We start from the raw sequence: 20,957 nt of genomic DNA, 5'->3' as shown, positions 1-20,957 counted from the left end.
TCTGAACCTCTGACTCTCTCTCCTCAACCTATTTTCTCCTCTCCTTCCCTTATTCTCCTTTGTTTTGTCTTTCTCCAAAGTGCTTCAGTGAGACCCTCTTTAGAAAAGAGAAAATTGTGTCCTGACTTATAAGAACCATGGTAAAATTTATTGCCATCAGCCTGGCAGTTGAATGAGGAGTTATGGGAAAGATGAGATGCATCTCTGTGACTGTGAAATTTTTAAGCAACAGATGAAAAGATTTCACCATTCTGTTTGAATTCTCTCTGTATGAAACTGTGTCTATTGTTACAATCTGATTTCACTGAAGTTTCCTCTTCAAAAATGAACACGGAATTTTAGAGCAACCAGAGAACCTTCCGGACCTCAACACTGAATGCCAAGGCCAAGTTTTACTGGAAAGCAAAATATCTGGCACAGAAAAAAGTACTTCCCCTCACTGGCACATTGGCATGTAATTCAGCCTCTGGCAGAGGTGTGCTGTGGCTTAGTGGGTCAAAAAGATACTAGGTAGCAACTCTAGCATTGGGAAAATTTATGATGAGTAAACAACTGAAGGAATCTGTGACTTACTTAGTCAGGCTACCATTTTTTGAGTTAAAAATTGGAATAATATTTCTTCATCTACAATAAGGTTTTAAGGTAATACTTAACTAACAAAATAACTGAAACTCTCTATATAACTTGGAACTGGCAGCAATCCTAATTAAAAAAGAGCTGTAGTATGTTTAAAACAAAATCCTGCATTGGTGCTCACTGCCTCGGCCTTTTCTTATCTCGGCAAAAGGAGGCCAGCCAGGGTAAGCCTTTAATCCAGACTCCAACTATGGTTGCAGACTCCTGGGCAGATGGTGGGTTAGTGCAAGTGATCTCGGAATCCTAATGCACACCAGCTATCATGGCTAAATAAAAAATAGGTCTTGCAAAGATTAAAAAAAAAAAAACCAGTGGAAAATTAACTACCTAGGATTTTTCTAGACTGATTAAAAAGCTAAAAAAAAAAACAAAATCAAAAAGCTAAAATAGATTCAAAGGAGGGCCTCTGGAGTGTGGAGTCCTGGAGGTTGGACCCGTGTGGCTGATGGGGTCTTGGTGCTCTGGCCGGGTGTCAGGTCTGTGGCTCTGAGGTGGGAGAGGTGAGTTCAGGACATTGGTCCACCAGAGACCTCCTGGCTTCACATAATATCAAATGGCGAAAGCTCTCCCAGAGATCTCCATCTCAACGTTAAGACCCAGCTCCACTCAATGAACAGCAAGATACAGTGCTGGACACCCTATGCCAAATAACTAGCAAGACAGGAACACAACCCCACCCATCAACAGAGAGGCTGCCTAAAATCATAATAAGGTCATAGACAGACTAAAACACACCACTGGACACAGACCTGCCCACAAGAAAGACAAGATCCAGCCTCATCCTCAGGAACACAGGCATCAGTCCCCTCCACCAGGAAGCCCACACAACCCACTGAACCAACCGTAGCCACTGGGGGCAGACACCAAAAACAACGGGAACTACGAAACCGCAGCCTGTAAAAAGGAGACCCCAAACACAGTAATTTAAGCAAAATGAGAAGACAGAGAAACACACAGCAGATGAAGGAGCAAGGTAAAAACCCACCAGACCAAACAAATGAAGAGGAAATAGGCAGTCTACCTGAAAAAGAATTCATAGTAATGATAGTAAAGATGATCCAAAATCTTGGAAACAGAATGGAGAATATACAAGAAATGTTTAACAAGGACCTAGGAGAACTAAAGAGCAAACAAACAATGATGAATAACACAATAAATGAAATTAAAAATTCTCTAGAAGGAATCAATAGCAGAATAACTGAGGCAGAAGAACGGATAAGTGACCTGGAAGATAAAACAGTGGAAATAACTACCCCAGAGCAGAATAAAGAAAAAAGAATGAAAAGAATTGAGGACAGTCTCAGAGACCTCTGGGACAACATTAAACGCACCAACAATTGAATTATAGTGGTCCCAGAAGAAGAAGAGAAAAAGAAAGGGACTAAGAAAATATTTGAAGAGATTATAGTTGGAAACTTCCCTAATATGGGAAAGGGAATAGTTAATGAAGTCGAGGAACTGCAGAGAGCCCCATACAGGATAAATCTAAGGAAAAACACACCAAGATACATATTAATCAAACTATCAAAAATTAAATACAGACGGGTTCGAGCCCTGGTCCGGGAAGATCCCACATGCCGCAGGGCAACTAGGCCCGTGAGCCACAATTACTGAGCCTGCACGTCTGGAGCCTGTGCTCCACAACGAGAGGGGCCGCGATGGTGGGAGGCCCGCGCACCGCGATGAAGGGTGGCCCCCGCTTGCTGTAACTGGAGAGAGCCCTCGCACAGAAACGAAGACCCAACAAAGCCATAAATGAATAAATATATAAATAAATAAAATTTTTTAAAAAATTAAATACAAAGAAAAAATATTAAAAGCAGCAAGGGAAAAACAACAAATAACATACAAGGGACTCCCTATAACATTATCAGCTGATCTTTCAGCAGAAACTCTACAAGCCAAAGGCAGTGGCAGGACACATTTAAAGTGATGAAAGGGAAAAACCTACAACCAAGATTATTCTACCCAGCAAGGATCTCATTCAGATTTGACAGAGAAATTAAAACCTTTACAGAAAAGCAAAAGCTAAGAGAATTCAGCACCACCAAACCAGCTTTACAACAAATGTTAAAGGAACTTCTCTAGGCAGGAAACACAAGAGAAGGAAAAGACCTACAATAACAAACCCAAAACAATTAAGAAAATGGTAATAGGAACATACATATCGATAATCACCTTAAATGTAAATGGATTAAATGCTCCCACCAAAAGACAAAGACTGGCTGAATGGATACAAAAACAAGACCTATATATGCTGTCTACAAGAGACCCACTTCAGACCTAGGGACACATACAGACTGAAAGTGAGGGGATGGAAAAAGATATTCCATGCAAATGGAAATCAAAAGAAAGCTGGAATAGCAATTCTCATATCAGACAAAATAGACTTTAAAATAAAGACTATTACAAGAGACAAAGAAGGACATTATGTAACGATAAAGGGATCAATCCAAGAAGAAGATATAACAATAGTAAATATTTATGCACCCAACATAGGAGCACCTCAATACATAAGGCAAATGCTAAGAGCCATAAAAGGGGAAACCGACAGTAACACAATCATAGTAGGGGACTTTAACACCCCACTTTCACCAATGGACAGATCATCCAAAATGAAAATAAATAAGGAAACATAAGCTTTAAATGACACATTAAACGAGATGGACTTAATTGATATTTATAGGACATTCCATCCCAAAACAACAGAATACACTTTCTTCTCAAGTGCTCATGGACCATTCTCCAGGATAGATCACATCTTAGGTCACAAATCAAGCCTTGGTAAATTTAAGAAAATGGAAATTGTATCAAGTATCTTTTCCAAGCACAACGCTATGAGACTAGATATCAATTACAGGAAAAAATCTGTGAAAAATACAAACACATGTAGGCTAAACAATACACTACTTAATAACCAAGAGATCACTGAAGAAATCAAAAAGAGGAAATCAAAAAATACCTAGAAACAAATGACAATGAAAACACGATGACCCAAACCTACGGGATGCAGCAAAAGCAGTTCTAAGAGGGAAGTTTACAGCAATACAGTCCTACCTCAAGAAACAAGAAACGTCTCAAATAAACAACCTACCCTTACATGTAAAGCAACTAGAGAAAGAAGAACAAAAAACCCTCAAAGTTAGCAGGAGAGAAATCATAAAGATCAGATCAGAAATAAATGAAAAAGAAACGAAGGAAACAATATCAACGATCAAAAAAACTAAAAGCTGGTTCTTTGATAAGATAAACAAAATTGATAAACTATTAGCCAGATTCATCAAGAAAAAAAGGGAGAAGACTCAAATCAATAGAATTAGCAATGAAAAAGGAGAAGTAACAACTGACACTGCAGAAATACAAAGGATCATGAGAGATTACTACAAACAACTCTATGCCAATAAAATGGACAACCTGGAAGAAATGGACAAATTCTTAGAAAAGCACAACCTTCCAAGACTGAACCAGGAAGAAATAGAAAATATAAACAGACCAATCACAAGCACTGAAACTGAGACTGTGATTAAAAATCTTCCAACAGGGCTCACCTGGTGGCGCAGTGGTTGGGAGTCCATGTGCCAATGCAGGGGACATGGGTTCTATCCCTGGTCCGGGAGGATCCCACATGCTGCGGAGCAACTAGGCCCATGCACCACAACTACTGAGCCTGCGTGCCTAGAGCCTGCACTCCGCAATGAAGAGTAGCCCCCACTCGCAGCAAGTAAAGAAAGCTCACGAGCAACAACGAAGACCCAATGCAGCCAAAAATAAAATAAATTTATAAAATGAAAAAAAAAAAGAAATTCTTCATATTTACCTCCCTCCCTCCAACCTGTCCCAGTTCTTGGGGTTTTCCTTATAAAAAAAAAAAAAATCTTCCAACAAACAAAAGTCCAGGACCAGATGGCTTCACAGGCGAATTCTATCAAACATCTAGAAAAGAGCTAAAACCTATCCTTCTCAAACTCATCCAAAGTATAGCAGAGGGAGGAACACTCCCAAACACATTCTACGAGGCCACCATCACCCTGACACCAAAAACAAAGAAAGATGTCACAAAGAAAGAAAACTACAGGCCAATATCACTGATGAACATCAATGCAAAAATCCTCAAGAAAATACTAGCAAACAGAATCCAACAGCACATTAAAAGGATAATACACCACGATCAAATGGGGTTTATCCCAGGAATGCAAGGATTCTTCAATATACACAAATCAATCAATGTCATAAACCATATTAACAACTTGAAGGAGAAAAATCATATGATCATCTCAATAGATGCAGAAAAAGCTTTCAACAAGATTCAACACACATTTATGATAAAAACCCTCCAGAAAGTAGGCATAGAGGGAACTTACCTCAACATAATAAAGGCCATATATGACAAACCCACAGCCAACATTGTTCTCCATGGTGAAAAACTGAAACCATTTCCACTAAGACCAGGAACAAGACAAGGTTGTCCACTCTCACCACTATTATTCAACATAGTTTTGGAAGTTTTAGCCACAGCAATCAGAGAAGAAAAAGAAATAAAAGGAATCCAAATCAGGAAAGAAGAAGTAAAGTTGTTACTGTTTGCAGATGACATGATGACATGATACTATACATAGAGAATCCTAACGATGCTACCAGAACACTACTAGAGCTAATCAATGAATTTGGTAAATTATCAGGATACAAAATTAATGCACAGAAATCTCTTGCATTTGTATACACTAATGATGAAAATTCTGAAAGAGAAATTAAGGAAACACTCCCATTTACCACTGCAACCAAAAGAATAAAATACCTAGGAATAAACCTACCTAAGGAGACAAAAGACCTGTATGCAGAAAACTATTAGACATGGATGAAAGAAATTAAAGATGACACAAACAGTTGGAGAGATATACCATGTTCTTGGACTGGAAGAATCAACCTTGTGAAAATGACTATACTACCCAAAGCAATCTACAGATTCAGTGCAATCCCTATCAAACTACCAATGGCATTTTTCACAGAACTAGAACAAAAAATTGCACAATTTCTATGGAAACACAAAAGACCCTGAATAGCCAAAGCAATCTTGAGAAAGAAAAAAGGAGCTGGAGGAATCAGCCTCCCTGACTTCAGACTATACTACAAAGCTACAGTAATCAAGACAGTATGGTACTGGCACAAAAACAGAAATATAGGTCAATGGAACAGGATAGAAAGCCCAGAGAGAAACCCACGCACCTATGGTCAACTAATCTATGACAAAGGAGGCAAGGATATACAATGGAGAAAAGACAGTCTCTTCAATAAGTGGTGCTGGGAAAACTGGACAGCTACATGTAAAAGAATGAAATTAGAACACTCCCTAACACCATACACAAAAATAAACTCAAAATGGATTCGAGACCTGAATATAAGACCAGGCACTATAAAACTCTTAGAGGAAAACATAGGAATAACATTCTTTGTCATAAATCACAGCAAGATCTTTTTTGACCCACCTCCTAGAGAAATGGAAATAAAAACAAAAATAAATGGGACCTAATGAAAGTTAAATCCTTTTGCACAGTAAAGGAAACCATAAATTAGATGAAAAGACAACCCTCAGAATGAGAGAAAATATTTGCAAACGAAGCAACTGACAAAGGATTCATCTGCAAAATATACAAGGTGCTCATGCAGCTCAATATCAAGAAAATAAACCACCCAATCCAAAATGGGCAGAAGATCTAAATAGACATTTCTCCAAAGAAGATATACAGACTGCCAACAAACGCATGAAAGGATGCTCAACATCACTAATCATTACAGAAATGCAAATCAAAACTACAATTAGGTATCACCTCATACCAGTCAGAAGGGCCATCATCAAAAAATTTACAAACAATAAATGTTGGAGAGGGTGTGGAGAAAAGGGAACCCTCTTGCACTGTTGGTGGGAATGTAAATTGATACAGCCACTATGGAGGACAGTATGGAGGTTCCTTAAAAAACTAAAAATAGAACTACCATATGACCCAGCAGTCCCACTACTGGGCATATACCCTGAGAAAACCATAATTCAAAAAGAGTCATGTACCACAATGTTCATTGCAGCTCTATTTACAATAGCCAGGACATGGAAGCAACCTAAGTGTCCATCGACAGATGAATGGATAAAGATGTGGCACATATATACGATGGAATATTACTCAGCCATAAAAAGAAACGAAATTGTGTTACTTGTAGTGAGGTGGATGGACATAGAGTCTGTCATACAGAGTGAAGTAAGTCAGAAAGAGAAAAACAAATACCATATGCTAACACATATATATGGAATCTACAAAAAAAAAAAGGTTTCTGAAGAACGTAGGGGCCAGACAGGAATAAAGATGCAGACGTAGAGAATGGACTTGAGGAGATGGGGAGGGGGAAGTGTAACCTGGGACAAAGTGAGAGAGTGGCATGGACTTGCATATATTATCAAATGTAAAACAGATAGCTAGTGGGAAGCAGCTGCACAGCATAGGGAGATGAGCTCAGTGCTTTGTGACCACCTAGAGGGTTGGGATAGGGAGGCTGGGAGGGAGAGGCAAGAGGGAGGAGATATGGGGATATATGTATATGTATAGCTGATTCACTTTGTTAAAAAGCAGAAACTAACACACCATTGTAAAGCAATTATACTTCAATACAGATGTTAAAAAAAACCTAAAATAAATAAAGGCTGTGAGTTGGAATGACCACATCAAAAAAAAAAAAAAAGTAAACATGTAATGTGAGAAACATTTTCTTACTATTTGCTACCTTACCATGAACTACAGAGCAATAATATGCCTTTAGGAGAGCTGACATAATGTTTTTAAAGTAGCAATTTTTTCCTATTATAGCAGTTAGAAATTTTTTCTTTTTTTTTAATTGAATGAAAGATCCTTTAAATTCTACCACGCTTTACAATTTTCAAAAGTGTCACACACATGATTTCATAGAATCCCATCATAACCCTTTTTCCCCTGACCCTATATCACCCCTCCCCCTCTCCTCTCCCCGCTGGTAGCCACTAGTTTGTTCTCTAGTATATCTATGAGTCTGCTTCTTTTCTGTTTTATTCACTAGTTTGTTGCATTTTTAGACAGAAATTTTCTATTAACATAATTAAAAAACAGAAAAGAAAGAAGTAAACATATTCATTCAACAAATATTTGTTGAAGGGATATATTCTCTGCCAGGTATGTGGCACTGGACATGGGCTAGACAATGGTGGAAAAGACGAGCTTGAATCCTTTCTCATAAAACTTCCATTTGAGAGGGAGACAATCAAAACCAAGTAAAGAGATCAATAAAATAATTCTGTACTGTGATAAGTACCTCAAATTTACAAAAATAAATAGATAAAGATTAACAGGAGGCAACAGTTCTAAAACAAACCACAATTTTGGTCTATTTTATTCTGGTGTCCTTAAAAATGTTTAAGTGTTTGTTAATAGTTGTAATCATAGAGCACTTTATACCCTATTTCTTTCATTTAAAGTTCTCTCATGAACATTTTCTATATCATTAAACATGCCATATGAATATAAATGTAGTAATAGTTTTTATTATTAAATATGCTAACGTTTACAGGGCACTGTATACAAGGCACTTTCTATATGCTAGCTCATTTAATCTTCATAACAAGCCTATAAGATAGGTTCTTCTACTATCCTCATTTTATAGATAAAAAATTAGACAGTAAGTTTAACTAACTTATTAAAGATTACATAGTTAATTTAAAGCACTATCTAAGATTCAAGCCAGGCAGTTGGACTCACATCTAAGCTCCTATTACAGAATTAAAGTACACTGTCTCAATGGCTGCATAATATTCCACCACTCTTATTTGGCACTTGGTGCTCAAACTTTTTGTAGGGTAAAAATGAAAACAAGGTAAAAAAAATACGGAGTGACAATGGAAGCAACAAGTAGAGAAAAAAAAAAGCAGAGAGGTAGAAAAAAGTTTTCGTTGGGATGTCTAAATAAAATGGGTCAGGAGGGAAGAGGAAAATAAGCTTTCGAAAATTATCCCCTAGGCAAATTTCTAAAAATATTTAATACAGAAGTGGTTGTGTATTCAGAATCACTTTTTTTAAAGTAAAGGAACAGGGACTTCCCTGGTGCTCCAGTGGGTAAGACTCCATGCTCCCAATGCAGGGGACCTGGGTTCGATCCCTGGTCAGGGAACTAGATCCTGCATGCCACAACTAAGAGTTCACATGCCACAACTAAGAAGTCCAAGTGCTACAACTAAAAGATCCCGCATGCCGCAACTAAGACCCAGCACAACCTAAATAAATAAATATTTAAACTAAAGGAACAAATGTTTATTATGTATTATTTTCACGGTGAAAGCATCAGCTAGAACCTTCCCAACATTTGAGATGGTGGGCAATATGCCGGAAAGAATTCAGCCATCAAATGTGCCCAAGTTAGCTGCATTCGCAATTCCTTGGCCTCAGCTAATCCAAAGGGTACACAGAATCTTCTGAGGGCCTTCACACAATCTCATAAATGTGACAGACCCAAATCAACAATCAGTACTAGTTTTACTTGCTGTAAGTTCTATTATACATGTAGCAGAGATTCACATATGCAAAGGCAACAGTGGTGGAATAATATACAACCACTTGTAATATTAACAACTATTAATAATAATTCACACCAAAGCTCTAGTTCCACCTGTGACTCCTCATCTTACTGTTCAATGCCCTTGGGTGTAGATGTTTTATTCAGTACTCTTCCATCCCCACACCCTAGCATCACTATCATTAATTAGATTTGCATTTATTGAGTAAAGATCGTACTTCACACATTTCATCTTCCCCTAGACAGTCTTTTTTTTTTTTTAAGCTTCAAGTAAAAGTGATCCTCTTTTAATAGAGTTAAGCGCTTGTGCTTTGAAATCAGACTGTTCTGGATTCAAATCTTGGCTCCATCACTCACTTCTGATTTACAAACCTAGGTGTTGGGGTGGGGTGGGGCTGTGTGCAGAAAGGCTATTATATTATTTCCTGTACCCAGGGAGTCTTCTGTAATGCTCTGTACATAGCAGATGCTCAATAAATATCTGCATATTATATTCCCCCATATCTAAATTTTCTCTGTATATTTAACCAGATCTAATTCTCTTCTACGTTTTTTTTTTTTTCTTTTTGCCTCTAGGAAATATATACCTGGCAGATGTTTAACACAGCTACGTATCAGCAGTGAATGAAGTGATGTTGGTACATAATTTGGTACTAAAGTTTATAAAGTGCTTTGAGCTGACAGAAATAGTGCAAATGAAGACTGTAAATGGACATAAAACATGAAATATCTGTCTCACTAACCTATCTTTTCTCCTTAGATTTCTCTCTCTCAAACTAGGAATTCCTCTGTTTTTTTCCTTCCCCTAAAAGGCAGACATACCAACCTTATACGCAGCAGTCAGAAACAGGGTGGCTCTGATTTATTTAGGACTTCCAGCATCAAGGCACAAAAATGTCAAAGTAGCTCTAAACCAAAGATTAGGCTCACTCACCTAATGTGGACAGCTTGTTCATTAAGGCCCGGTAAATGGACACTGATACCTGCCAATGATGACCACAAGGAGCCGTGGCTGAATTATGGCAGCCATACGGTTTTGAGCTGTTTCATGGTTTTGTAAAGGATGGGATCTAATTTCCAAAAAGATCCCATTTCTGAGGGAAGTTCATCCACTACCTTCCTCTGGAGCTTTGATACATGACATGTCACAGTGCTTCTGAGTGGGCTTCTGCCAGTGGTGCAAAAACTGATGACATGAAACAGGTACCAACAATGGCACAGCTGCTAATGGGTGCATTTAAATCAATGTCTATTCTTCCCATGCCATCAGGCAAAGCCCCTTTTACTGCTCTAAAACAAACACAGCTTAATTTTATTTCCTGCCTGGCTTTGTATAATCTTGACATGTCCTCAGTCAAACACGACCCAGTCCTTCAATCAGGCCCTATTTTTCTGGAGATGGGAAAACTAGAGGAAGCTAAAGTAATTATGGAAAACTCATAAGCAGCAGCTTTAGCCTAATTACCTTGACTTTCTTTTTTAATTTTTCTATTGATTGTCTCTTGTTAATATACAAGTATTGACCAAGCGGGTAGAGCCTGGTGCTACTGTGATAAGAACAGATGCCGTTGGGAAGCAAAATGTAATTAGGAGACCCAATATTTCTGCTCTTCTTTTTCACACACGTACAGCACAGACTTTGGTTGGAGACCCTCTTAAGAATCACCAGCAGCATCTACAAAGCCAGAATCTTTGTTTGATGCCTTTGCTGTCTGTTGCGCCTTTGCCACCAGGGGGCAGCTGGGAAAAAGAAAAACAACCTCTTTTTCTTTGTTCCTCTTCTAATGTTAAAATAATATATTTCCCTTATTTTCAGCACATAATCTACTAGAACTCCCAGGTCAACAACTCCAGGGGGACAAGCAACCCAGGAATGAAGGTGACATCCTTTGGAGATGCATGTGTTGTCTTTTAAATGCTGTTGTATTGAAAGTTTCGACTTGAAAACACCTAAGTAATATTGGGTGAGCTGCCCTGAATATTAATGTATCATTGACAACTGCTTTTATCAGTTCCTGATTCCTTTGTCAGGGAGAAATGTGAAGTTTTCTTGCTGTAGAATATGAAACTCATTTAAAAAATAATTATTTCTCAAGCACTTTACACTTTTCAATTTCTCATATATCTAAGTTTTCAAGAACATTAATAATGCATTGTAGGTTGAAAGTCTTAAATTGCTATTGAGGTCTACCTCAATATAAGCAAATACAATTTAGTAACATTGTGTGGAAATCAGTTTTCTTAGGAGACAAGAAAACCCTGATATATCAGGGCGTCGTGTTGCATTCTGCTTTATTTCATCTTTTAAAGCAACTCTACGAGAAAATCAATAAAGCAGGAGCAGTTAGCAATGCTAAAAGTAATCAGAAATATCTAAAAGGGGCAATTCTCAAAAAATAAACTTTGGTCACAAATTCTATTACATATTCCAAAAGGAAAGAAGCATTCTTAAAGAAGGACTGGAAATAGCCGTAACAACCAAGTGAGCAGTGCAAAATCCAAGAAGCATGGGGGAAAGTGATAGGAGAAGGCAGCCAATCTCCAAGTGATAGAAGGATCCAAAGGAAAAAATGAATGAAAGAATCATTAGACTAAGGAAGAGGGTTATGGACTGACTAGTTTCATGGCTATCGAGAGGTGACTGTTGTTAAATACAACAGCATTTAAAAGACAACACACGCATCTTCAAAGTATGTCACCTTCATTCCTGGGTTACTTGTCCCCCTGGAGTTGTTGGTACACAACTGAAATGGTGCACTCAACAGCAGAAGCAGTAGCAGAAGTAGCAGAAATAGTTTAGTCCCCATCAAGCATATTACAATAACAACGAAGGTACATCAACCATAAAGTAACAAGTTTACAGACTTTGGGGGACAGTTCGTGAAAGGGCAAATGGATTTTTAGTAAAATAACTTCATCAGCCTCTGAGGGCATCACTGTCATCAGCAAGTCACAGGCATAAATATATAATCAATCCAGATCAACAAGGGGCAAGCAATTCATTGGAAGGTGCTGGGAAACAAAGTTATACTACAGTCTGTACAACTGTAGTATGTTATCTGATGCATAACAACATCAGATAACATCACAGACATTCATCCGTGACATACGTTTCAAACATGCTTTAGTGAAAGATCGGTTCAGGTACCTTACGTAATATTTAAGATTCAGAAACGAAAGCTGAAAAATATCTTTAGGATTTTGAATTAATGAATTCCAACGAGTAATACTGTAATCTGCATATAGCGGGATCAGAACACAGACAATGTTTCAGCAGATCAGGATATATTTTCTGAGTGCCTGCTATGTCCCAGACAGTGGAATTCAAAGGCAGATAGGACCTGGTCTTTCTTTCTACAAAGGTCATTGTCTAGTGGAGAGAAACACTCCAACAATTATGATAGAGAGTGATAGGAATGATAATTATCTTAGGAACAAGATGTTAGCTAAGCCAGCCAAAGAAAATAAGGGGGAGGCTTCATTTTTTAAAAATGTTATATTTAAGGCACATCTTTAAATGTATTTGAAATGACCATAAGAACAGCAGGACTGTAAAGAGAGCAGTGTGTGGAGAGGGACAAACCAGTGTTGACAAGGGAAAGCCTGTATTTAGAAAGACAAGGGTGGGAAGAGATAAAGACACTGCTGGGAAGCTACTATTAAGACAAAGGGAAAGGCAGACAAAACGAAAGAAAAATGCAGAGTCATCTTCCAGAAACTGTCTTATTGACAACCTAGTCAAGGTACAATGGAAACAGCTATGGATTTGTTGTCACGTGACTTGGACTAAAGTCCCAGCTCCACTATTTACTATGTATGTGACTGTTTCAACCAGGATTCTTTCAGCTACAAGTAAGAGAAAACTGGCTAAAAGTGGTAAACAGGGTTTTACTGTAAGAAACAGAAACCAGTGTAGTTATTTTAAGCAGAAAGGGAGAAATTTGGTACTTGCGGTATCACAGGAAGGGATGGCGGAGCTGGATTGAAGCTGTGTTTCCAGGAATAATTTGAAAGTAACACTAAACAACTGACCCCACCAGGAACTACTAAACCTGTCCCTATTAGGAAAGTGAGGAATTAAGAGGCTGCCCAGGCTACAATCACCTCTTGATAGCCATGAAACTAGTCAGTGATTTTTAACATTGTTGCAAAAATACCAACATCTCCATTCTTGCTCCCAGAAAACAGCCAAGCCACAAAAAATAACCTTCACCTCAGTTTCCCCTTCCAAATGTCACATGAATGCACCTAATAGGAAGAATCTAATTCATCCCCTGAATTCTGAGGCAGGGAGATCAGAAATGCACTCCTGAGGGCACACCAAGCAGAGCTGGGAATGTTTTCTGAGTGCCAAACCACCAGCCTCACAAGTAGATTAAACAATAAAAATAACGACTGGCATTCAGGACAAGAATTCCAAAGGCAGGGAATTTTCAGAATTAGTTAATTCAGTGTCTTTACAATATCATTAAGGACTCAGGGTCTTTCCATTTTTCTATTCTTTACCATCAGAGGCTTGTCCCTTTTTGATGGCAAAATGGCTGCCGCAGGTAACACATGCACATTGGACACTGTTGACGGAAACAAATGGGCTTATTTCTTTCTATTATCTTTCAATCAAACAGAACCTTTCCCCAGATGCCTCCGCAGACTTTCTCTCAGACTTTCTGAACAGAACTGTATTATTTATCCCATGGCCCAGACCATCACTGGTGAAAGAAACAGCATTAACGTGACTGGTCTATAGATAAATCATGATGTACCCTGAGGGGCAGGAAAAAAAGACCCTTCCCTGAGCATGTGGCCTTGCAAGAGAAGAAAAATTAGCATTTGACAGCTAGCAAGAAGGCGGGTAGGCAATCCTGAGGTGCAGCAAGCTGTTTATCTCCAACTCTCATTGTCTTACTTTCCTCAATTCTAACACAAGGATGTTAATATCTGCCTCCTCATCTAACAGGGCCATCATTTCTATGGTACCCTACGCCTATGATCCAAGAGGGCCATCATTCCTGGAAGATCACATGAAGTGACATATGTAAAACCTCTACAGACAATGTGATAGGCTATCATCATTAGCACATGGGGGAGTGAAAAAGGAGACTTTTGTTCTCAGAAAGTACCACCCTGCCTGGATAGCATTAATTGAAAGGGCAAATAATTGTCTTGAGGAAAAGCGGTTTGCTGAGATGAGTGTTTTCCAAGCATTTTATACTGTCATTACGGAAAAGAGGGCTGGATTCTATCTAAAGGAAGACAATCAATAAACCATGAAACTGCCCAACAGTACTGGAGTGCTTCCAGAGACAGAACTTTTTTGTTGTTTTTACGAGAGATTGTCTTGAGCAGTGTTGCTCAGTTGATGAAGCAACCATGTTTATGAAGCATGTTAAGCATTATCCCAGCAGGTAATAATGGATCAAGAGCTTGAAGTTGAGAGGACAGGGCTTATTATTAATGCACATGCTAATATCCATGCAGGTTTGATATATAAAATTTGTGGATAATTGCAAATTTCAAAGTCCTAGAGTTTTCAAAGGGTCATACCTGTTGCTTAAAGGGTACAAGCTAATGCATATCAATTCCTCCCATCAAGTTCAAGCTCTTTTTTGTACACTCAGTGGAATTTCATTTCCTATGGTTGCATGAGGGTAGCAAGGATTATTGCCTATTAATATGCTCATAGTATCCTTCTGCTTGCGAAAGTTAATTCACTGAATCGAATTACACTATAATATGAAATATTATTATAGAATTGATCTCATAAATTGATGGAACTTTTCAAAGGAATTTCCCTTAATATTCTCATTATTTACTCTTAATTTTACTACATTAGAGTCCTACACCCTCAAATACAATGAGCCATTATATAGGATTCTCGGCCCCACAGTAACATTAAAGATGCAATTATATACACTGGCTATGCCTAGAATTTTGTCATACAGATGTTACGAGGTGAGAAGAAGTTTGACCTGTAGAATATTACCCTCCTGAAATGATAGAGAAGTTGTACAGGAAGGCTAATTTGTTATACGGTAGCTGTGTAATGAGCCAACTTGGCTAGGCTAACCTGCATTTCTCTGAATTCCCTTCCCTATGTGTTTCTGGTTAAAATGGGCTACAAGGGACATTCTTGCTTGAGATTTGAGGGGTGGAAGTGAAGCAGTATTCACTGTGTCTTATAGATTCAAGAGGTTGGCCTCTTAATGCTGATGCTGGTTCACCCCCTTGGCATGGGACACTGTTGGGCCCACAACTCCTCCACCTTCCCCTTGGACCCTCATACAGCTTCTTTGATTCCTGTGCCAGGTGTGTCTTTAGCTCTGTGATGAAGGGGGCACCTTCTCCTGTAGGATGCTCATATCATCAGAGTTGGAGACAGTGAGAACTCACACAAATTCCAGCCTATTCTCGTAAGTTCCAGCTTGTCCACATTATCCCTTACTTTATAACCCTCTCTCCTCCTTCCTGACTATCTGCCCTGCAGACTTCAAATTACAGTAAGAGTTGTAAAGAAAGTGTTTAACCAGAGCCCACAACTGCATAAGATCAAGTTCCTGTAACAAATTTTTTATTACATGTGTGTTTTTATATAATACACACACATACCTACACATGCTTCTGCTTTTCTGATTGAACACCAGTAATTTAATGCCATAATTAATTTGTTGGAATATCATTTCATGGCATACTGTGCATAAAGATCTTCAAGAGAAATGACTAAAGGTAAGCTTTTTTTTCTTAAGTTCCTACAATCCAGTAGTTGACAGATGTGTGGAACCATCCAGAAATGAAGACCTAAGGCTTAAAGAGGCAAGAAAGATTACTACACATTTAAGAGAGATTTCCATTTGAAAAAGTTCAAAACTAAGTTTTAGCATTAAAAGCTAAACCTCATTATCTGCTAAATTTTGCTTTCAAAACTTCCTATTCTCCCATCATTCTAGAAAGCTTTGGCATTGCTATATTTGAAATGCTGATTTTTTCAAAACACACACATTAGAGAAAATGATAAAATGAAAATAGCATTAACAATATGTTAAATATATAGATTTCTAAAAGGGGGGTTAAGAGCAGCATCTATTGTGCAAAGGGATCAAGTAACAAATGTCTTCTAAAGAAAAATTAGCTAACACTCATATATATGGTTCTACAATGAAATTTCACTAAAAGCACAAGCCTATTTTATGAGTTTTAGGTGTCATATTTTACCTCAGTAACTATTCTATAGGAAAAGTCTAGGATCACCTCCTTTGTACTGATGAGGAAACTACAACAAGAGCAAGAACTTTCCTAGGATCCCCTAATAGGAAAGTAGCAGGACAAGGCATTTTGCCAACTCCTGAACTCATACTCTCAGCCAAAATGCCATGCTACAATTTTTTAAATTTATACAAAATGTTTAGAAATAAGAAATACTGCTTATAATAATCAATTACTCAACATGTGATGCCTCTTATCTCAATGCCTTACTCAGATTCCCTAACGAAACCATCTAGTTTAGTTTTCTCTGATCAGAATGTAAGCTTCCTGAGGCCGAGTCCCTACCTTCAAGACACTTCAAGACATTTCAGAGTAACATGCATATAGACATGCCTTTTATGAATCAATGGTTTGCGGTATTTAAGTGCCCACTGGTGTAAGCCTCTTGAGGGCATGTACTGTATCTTCTACTTCCTTGCATCCTCTCAACTACACACAGTGCTTTACTCTTCAAAGAGCGGATACTCAATGAAGCCCTATTAATTTTAATAGTCAACTGCTTTTTAATCCGGCAACGTAAGGCTGAAAACGAAGACAAAAACATCCTTTTTCACTGAAAAAAATCTATAAAAATGATATACAGACTCATTCACCAAATTGCTTAACTCTACAACAAAGGCGTCCTATGTTGAAGCTTAAAGGTCATTTCAGAACAAATCCAAGAAAGTATCATAAACAATAGCTAGAAGATGTATAGAACTTGTTTTTGTTACTCAAGGAAGCAATACAGATTCAAAATAATAAAGACTGCAAAAGGGTTTTGATAAATTAAAAGTACACATTCATCATCGAGAAAAAAAGACAAGGTAGGTTGATGTCTCGAAGTTCAATGTTGTCCTTTCACAAAATGCCTTTTGTTGCCCTGTTAGAAAAAGCACAGTCCTGTACTACAATGGGTATTGTTAAAAGACAGGAGAGGAGGAGTGTCAGTAGTTTGCATTTATATTATTCTGTACAGTCCAGATGGCACTTTTAGATATCAGGTTTTGTTTCAGTCTGCATCTGGACCAGGTAGTTTTGTTCTCTTCCCCACCTACAAACTGTCCAAACAAGCCATATATTACATAAATGTGTTCCATATATAAAAAGGAAAACTAGTCCAGAGCGTTTTCATCTCAGTTACGGGGGGAAGAATTCACACGGAATGGAAGTAACAACGTGGAGATGGAAGGGAACTTCCAGGCAGGCTGGCTCAGATGGTGCCTAAGCTCCTTTCTGCAGTATCCCTGGAGACATAAGTAACATTATCTTCAAACCAGAAGAAGCTAATAGCTAAGAAAATTTCTAATAATTACTACATTAAAAAAAGATTTTAAGTCATGTTCTACTACAATGATGTTCTCAAAACACCAAAAATGCATATCCAAAATTATCTACGCGAAACAGGTCATAGTGACTGGAACAGCACAGCTTTCGCAGAAATGCAGAGCCTGTAGTTAATCTCTGCCGAATGCCTTGTAGCAGGAAGCTCAAATAACAAGAAGTTATCAGTTTGTCATTCCATCATCCATACCTTCAAGTATAAAGCTCATTCTGCTAAGAATTCTTCTTGTCTTGTAAAATGTTGCACTAAGCATTATACTGTTTCCCAGTAATGCTAACCACAAAGGTAATGATGCTGTACATTTACTTTTTCCAGCCTTCATGTGTCTGGCAGCATTACAAATGAGTCATTAACAGTCTCAAATAGACTGACATTATTGTTCGCTACTGCTGAGAAATCTCATTTCTTTCAAGACAGCAGGAGGACAGTTTGGGCTTGATAATGGTGACGCCCAGAAAGCACGCAGAGCTAAAAGAATCTAAAACTATACTAGTCCAACCTTCTAGGTTATTTATTTTGTCACCGAACTCAAAGGCTGAATGGCATATTTCATCAAAAGGTCCAGGCTGGGAAGACAGGCTCCAGCCTACAGAAAACATGGCACTTGTCTCTAACAACAACAACAGATTTGAAAAACCTCATCTTTCCCTGGCATGGTTCAAAATACAGAACAATTTGCTAGACAAAGGCCCAGGGTGTGCCATGCATTGCAACTGGCCAGAAGGCATCTTCGAAGGTACAAACACACTCTGGTTAAATTATATCCAAGCAACCAGAAACCTTAAGCTACTTAGATCCGTGTTGACTTTGGAAGTCAAATAACATGAGAAGAATCCACACAGCCTAGAACTTTTATGGCAAAAATCCTCCTTCCTAAGGGCTTCAGAAAAACTTAGTAAGCTTCATAAGGTAGAACATTTATACAAGAAAAGGACTGTCAGAAAAAAGCTTAGCGGTGAGGGAACAGCAAACAGCCCAGTTTAGCTGAAGCATATAATCTTGTGGAAGAGAAATGGGGATAGACTGAAAATGCTGGCAGGGACCTATTATCAAATGCCTAGAATTTCTTGATAATTGTATTCAATTACAGTCAATAAAGATCCGTAGAAGGTTTAAAAGATAGTGAAAGGATTGGAACTGAGCCTGAAAATGAAAATAACAGCACTGAGTAGGACACAGGAAAGACCAGCTAATGGACTATTGTAATTGTCCATATGCAGCCAGAACAAGATTAATGACTGTGGAAATAATAAATGAATAGCAAACCAAAGAGCAGGTCCCAGAATAAAATCTATAGGATTTAGATGATAATTGGTAGTGGCAAAAAGAAAGATAAAATTGAAGATAAATATTATGCCTGTGGCATACATGGCTGAAAAAACAGAAGCTAGAAAGAAAAAGAACAATTCCAGCAAGATGAAAAGCTCTTCTTTGGACATGAGTGACAATGGCATATGTAGCTAAAGATGTCTAGAAGGCAGTTTATAATGAGGATTCTGGATTTAGGGAGAGAAAGTAGAGTAATATTACATAAATATAATGGTAAAGCAAGGATATAAGATCTCTGGTCTAGATTATATAGACTACAAGACCTATTTAGGTTAATACTTCAGGAATAGGAAAGAGAAAGAGGAGGCAAAAGAGGACAGAGAAAATGAGCAGTCACAAAGGTAGGAGATAAATACAGGGCACAGTTCCAACCATGAATATTCATGAGCTTAAGGAAAAGGTTTTTACCTATCTTGAACTAATAAGACAAGGAGAGAACATTGGAGAGAGAACCTGTTGGATTTAACAATTAGGAGGTTATCAGAGTGATCATTAAGACCAGTGGTTCTCAACCCTGGCAGAATCAGAATCTTCCGGGAAGATTTTTAAAAATATCAATAGGGAAGCATATCACTGACAAATTAAATCAGAAATAGTCAGGGTGGTTCCCAGACATTTGTAGTTTTTAAAGGCCATCCAAGATGATTCAAATGCAGCCAGGTTTGAAAACCCCTGTTGTAGACAAAATGATGAAGTAAGAATACATGAAAAGAAAGAGGAGGAGGAGGAAGAGAAGGAGGAAGAGGAAAAGGAAGGGGAAGGGAAAGAGGAAGAGGAGGGAGAAAGAGAAAAGAATAGAGTTGGTGGGTGGTAGAGAAAAGGAGCACAGTCTACTCTATGGATAAACTTGGTGTAGAAAGGAGGGCAGTGTTTTGAGAAGATCTCAAGTCGGGAGGTTTCCTGATAAGGAGAGACTGAGCATGTTTGTAGGTAGAGGGAATGAGACCAGTAGATGTAGAGAAAATAAACATCCTATGGGCATGGAGAGAGGGTTGGGTTGGGGTGCAAAGGGAACAATAAAGCAAGATTCTGGAAAATATGAAGAGAGGAAACAATTAAAAGCACAAATGGAGAGCTAAACTTAGTGGCAAAAGAATATTTATTTCTCATAGAAAGGAATAAAGGAAGAGAAGTAAGAGGAAGATAAAGAGAAATTTTTGAGGTAGAGTGGAGCAGGGCCATGCTAAGAGAATCCTCTTCAGATGGTCTCAACGGGAAGATTAATAGGGGAGGATTTGGGGTTTCAAGAAGTTGAGAAGGACCACAACATCCCAAAAGGTAAAGCACTTAAGATCCCATTTAACTGAGGCAGGTAAACAATCTTCGAATGTAACTAACCAGATTTTTTATGAGAAAAGCCAGGAAGATGACTGGATTACATGGAGAGGACTCAGATAAACTTGTGAATCGTCAACAGGGCTCGAATTAGAAGTCAGACACCAACTGCTTTGCAAAAAAAAGGAAAAAGACTGAATGAACCAAAGTTTCAACTGACATCTACATTAAGTCTCAAGAAAGTTAAAGATCTGATCAAAGTTGGGCGTGATGAGTGGCTTTAAAGCAGTTGACTAACACTAACCTATACTTTTACCTTCAAGAAATACTGACAATGAATTGAGAATCACAATTCGTTAAATCCCTTAAAATTTCAAAAAGTTGCATGAAATCAGTACAGGAAAATTAGAATGTCAAGGAATCTCTGGATTTCTAGAAGGCATACAGAAACTAAAAGAAACTAGAAGACAGAACTCTAAATACAATTTTTCCAATAAATGGAGTCTACCCAAAACAATCAGAGATGATCTAAAGTCTCAACCTGATACCT

General features: G+C 38.1%; 1 protein-coding gene across 2 annotated transcripts in view; it reads right to left on the bottom strand.

The window, feature by feature from the left end:
- Nucleotides 1-20,957, bottom strand: part of EXOC4 (exocyst complex component 4) — an 816,004-nt gene that overhangs the window by 308,596 nt on the left and 486,451 nt on the right. The window contains exon 11 of one of the 2 annotated variants that reach the window (XM_082399150.1): nt 12,726-20,575. The exons of the other annotated variant lie outside the window; for it this stretch is intronic. Coding sequence (XP_082255276.1) covers nt 20,479-20,575 — 97 coding nt within the window. The 3' untranslated portion in view covers nt 12,726-20,478. Of the gene's footprint in view, nt 1-12,725; nt 20,576-20,957 lie in introns of those variants that run through there. 2 annotated transcript variants of the gene reach the window in all.

This window comes from Balaenoptera borealis (assembly GCF_965194805.1).
Source record: "Balaenoptera borealis genome assembly, chromosome: 7".
Lineage (NCBI taxonomy): Eukaryota > Metazoa > Chordata > Mammalia > Artiodactyla > Balaenopteridae > Balaenoptera > Balaenoptera borealis.
Note: the sequence above shows the minus strand (reverse complement) of the source record. Positions and strands in the feature narration are given on the sequence as shown.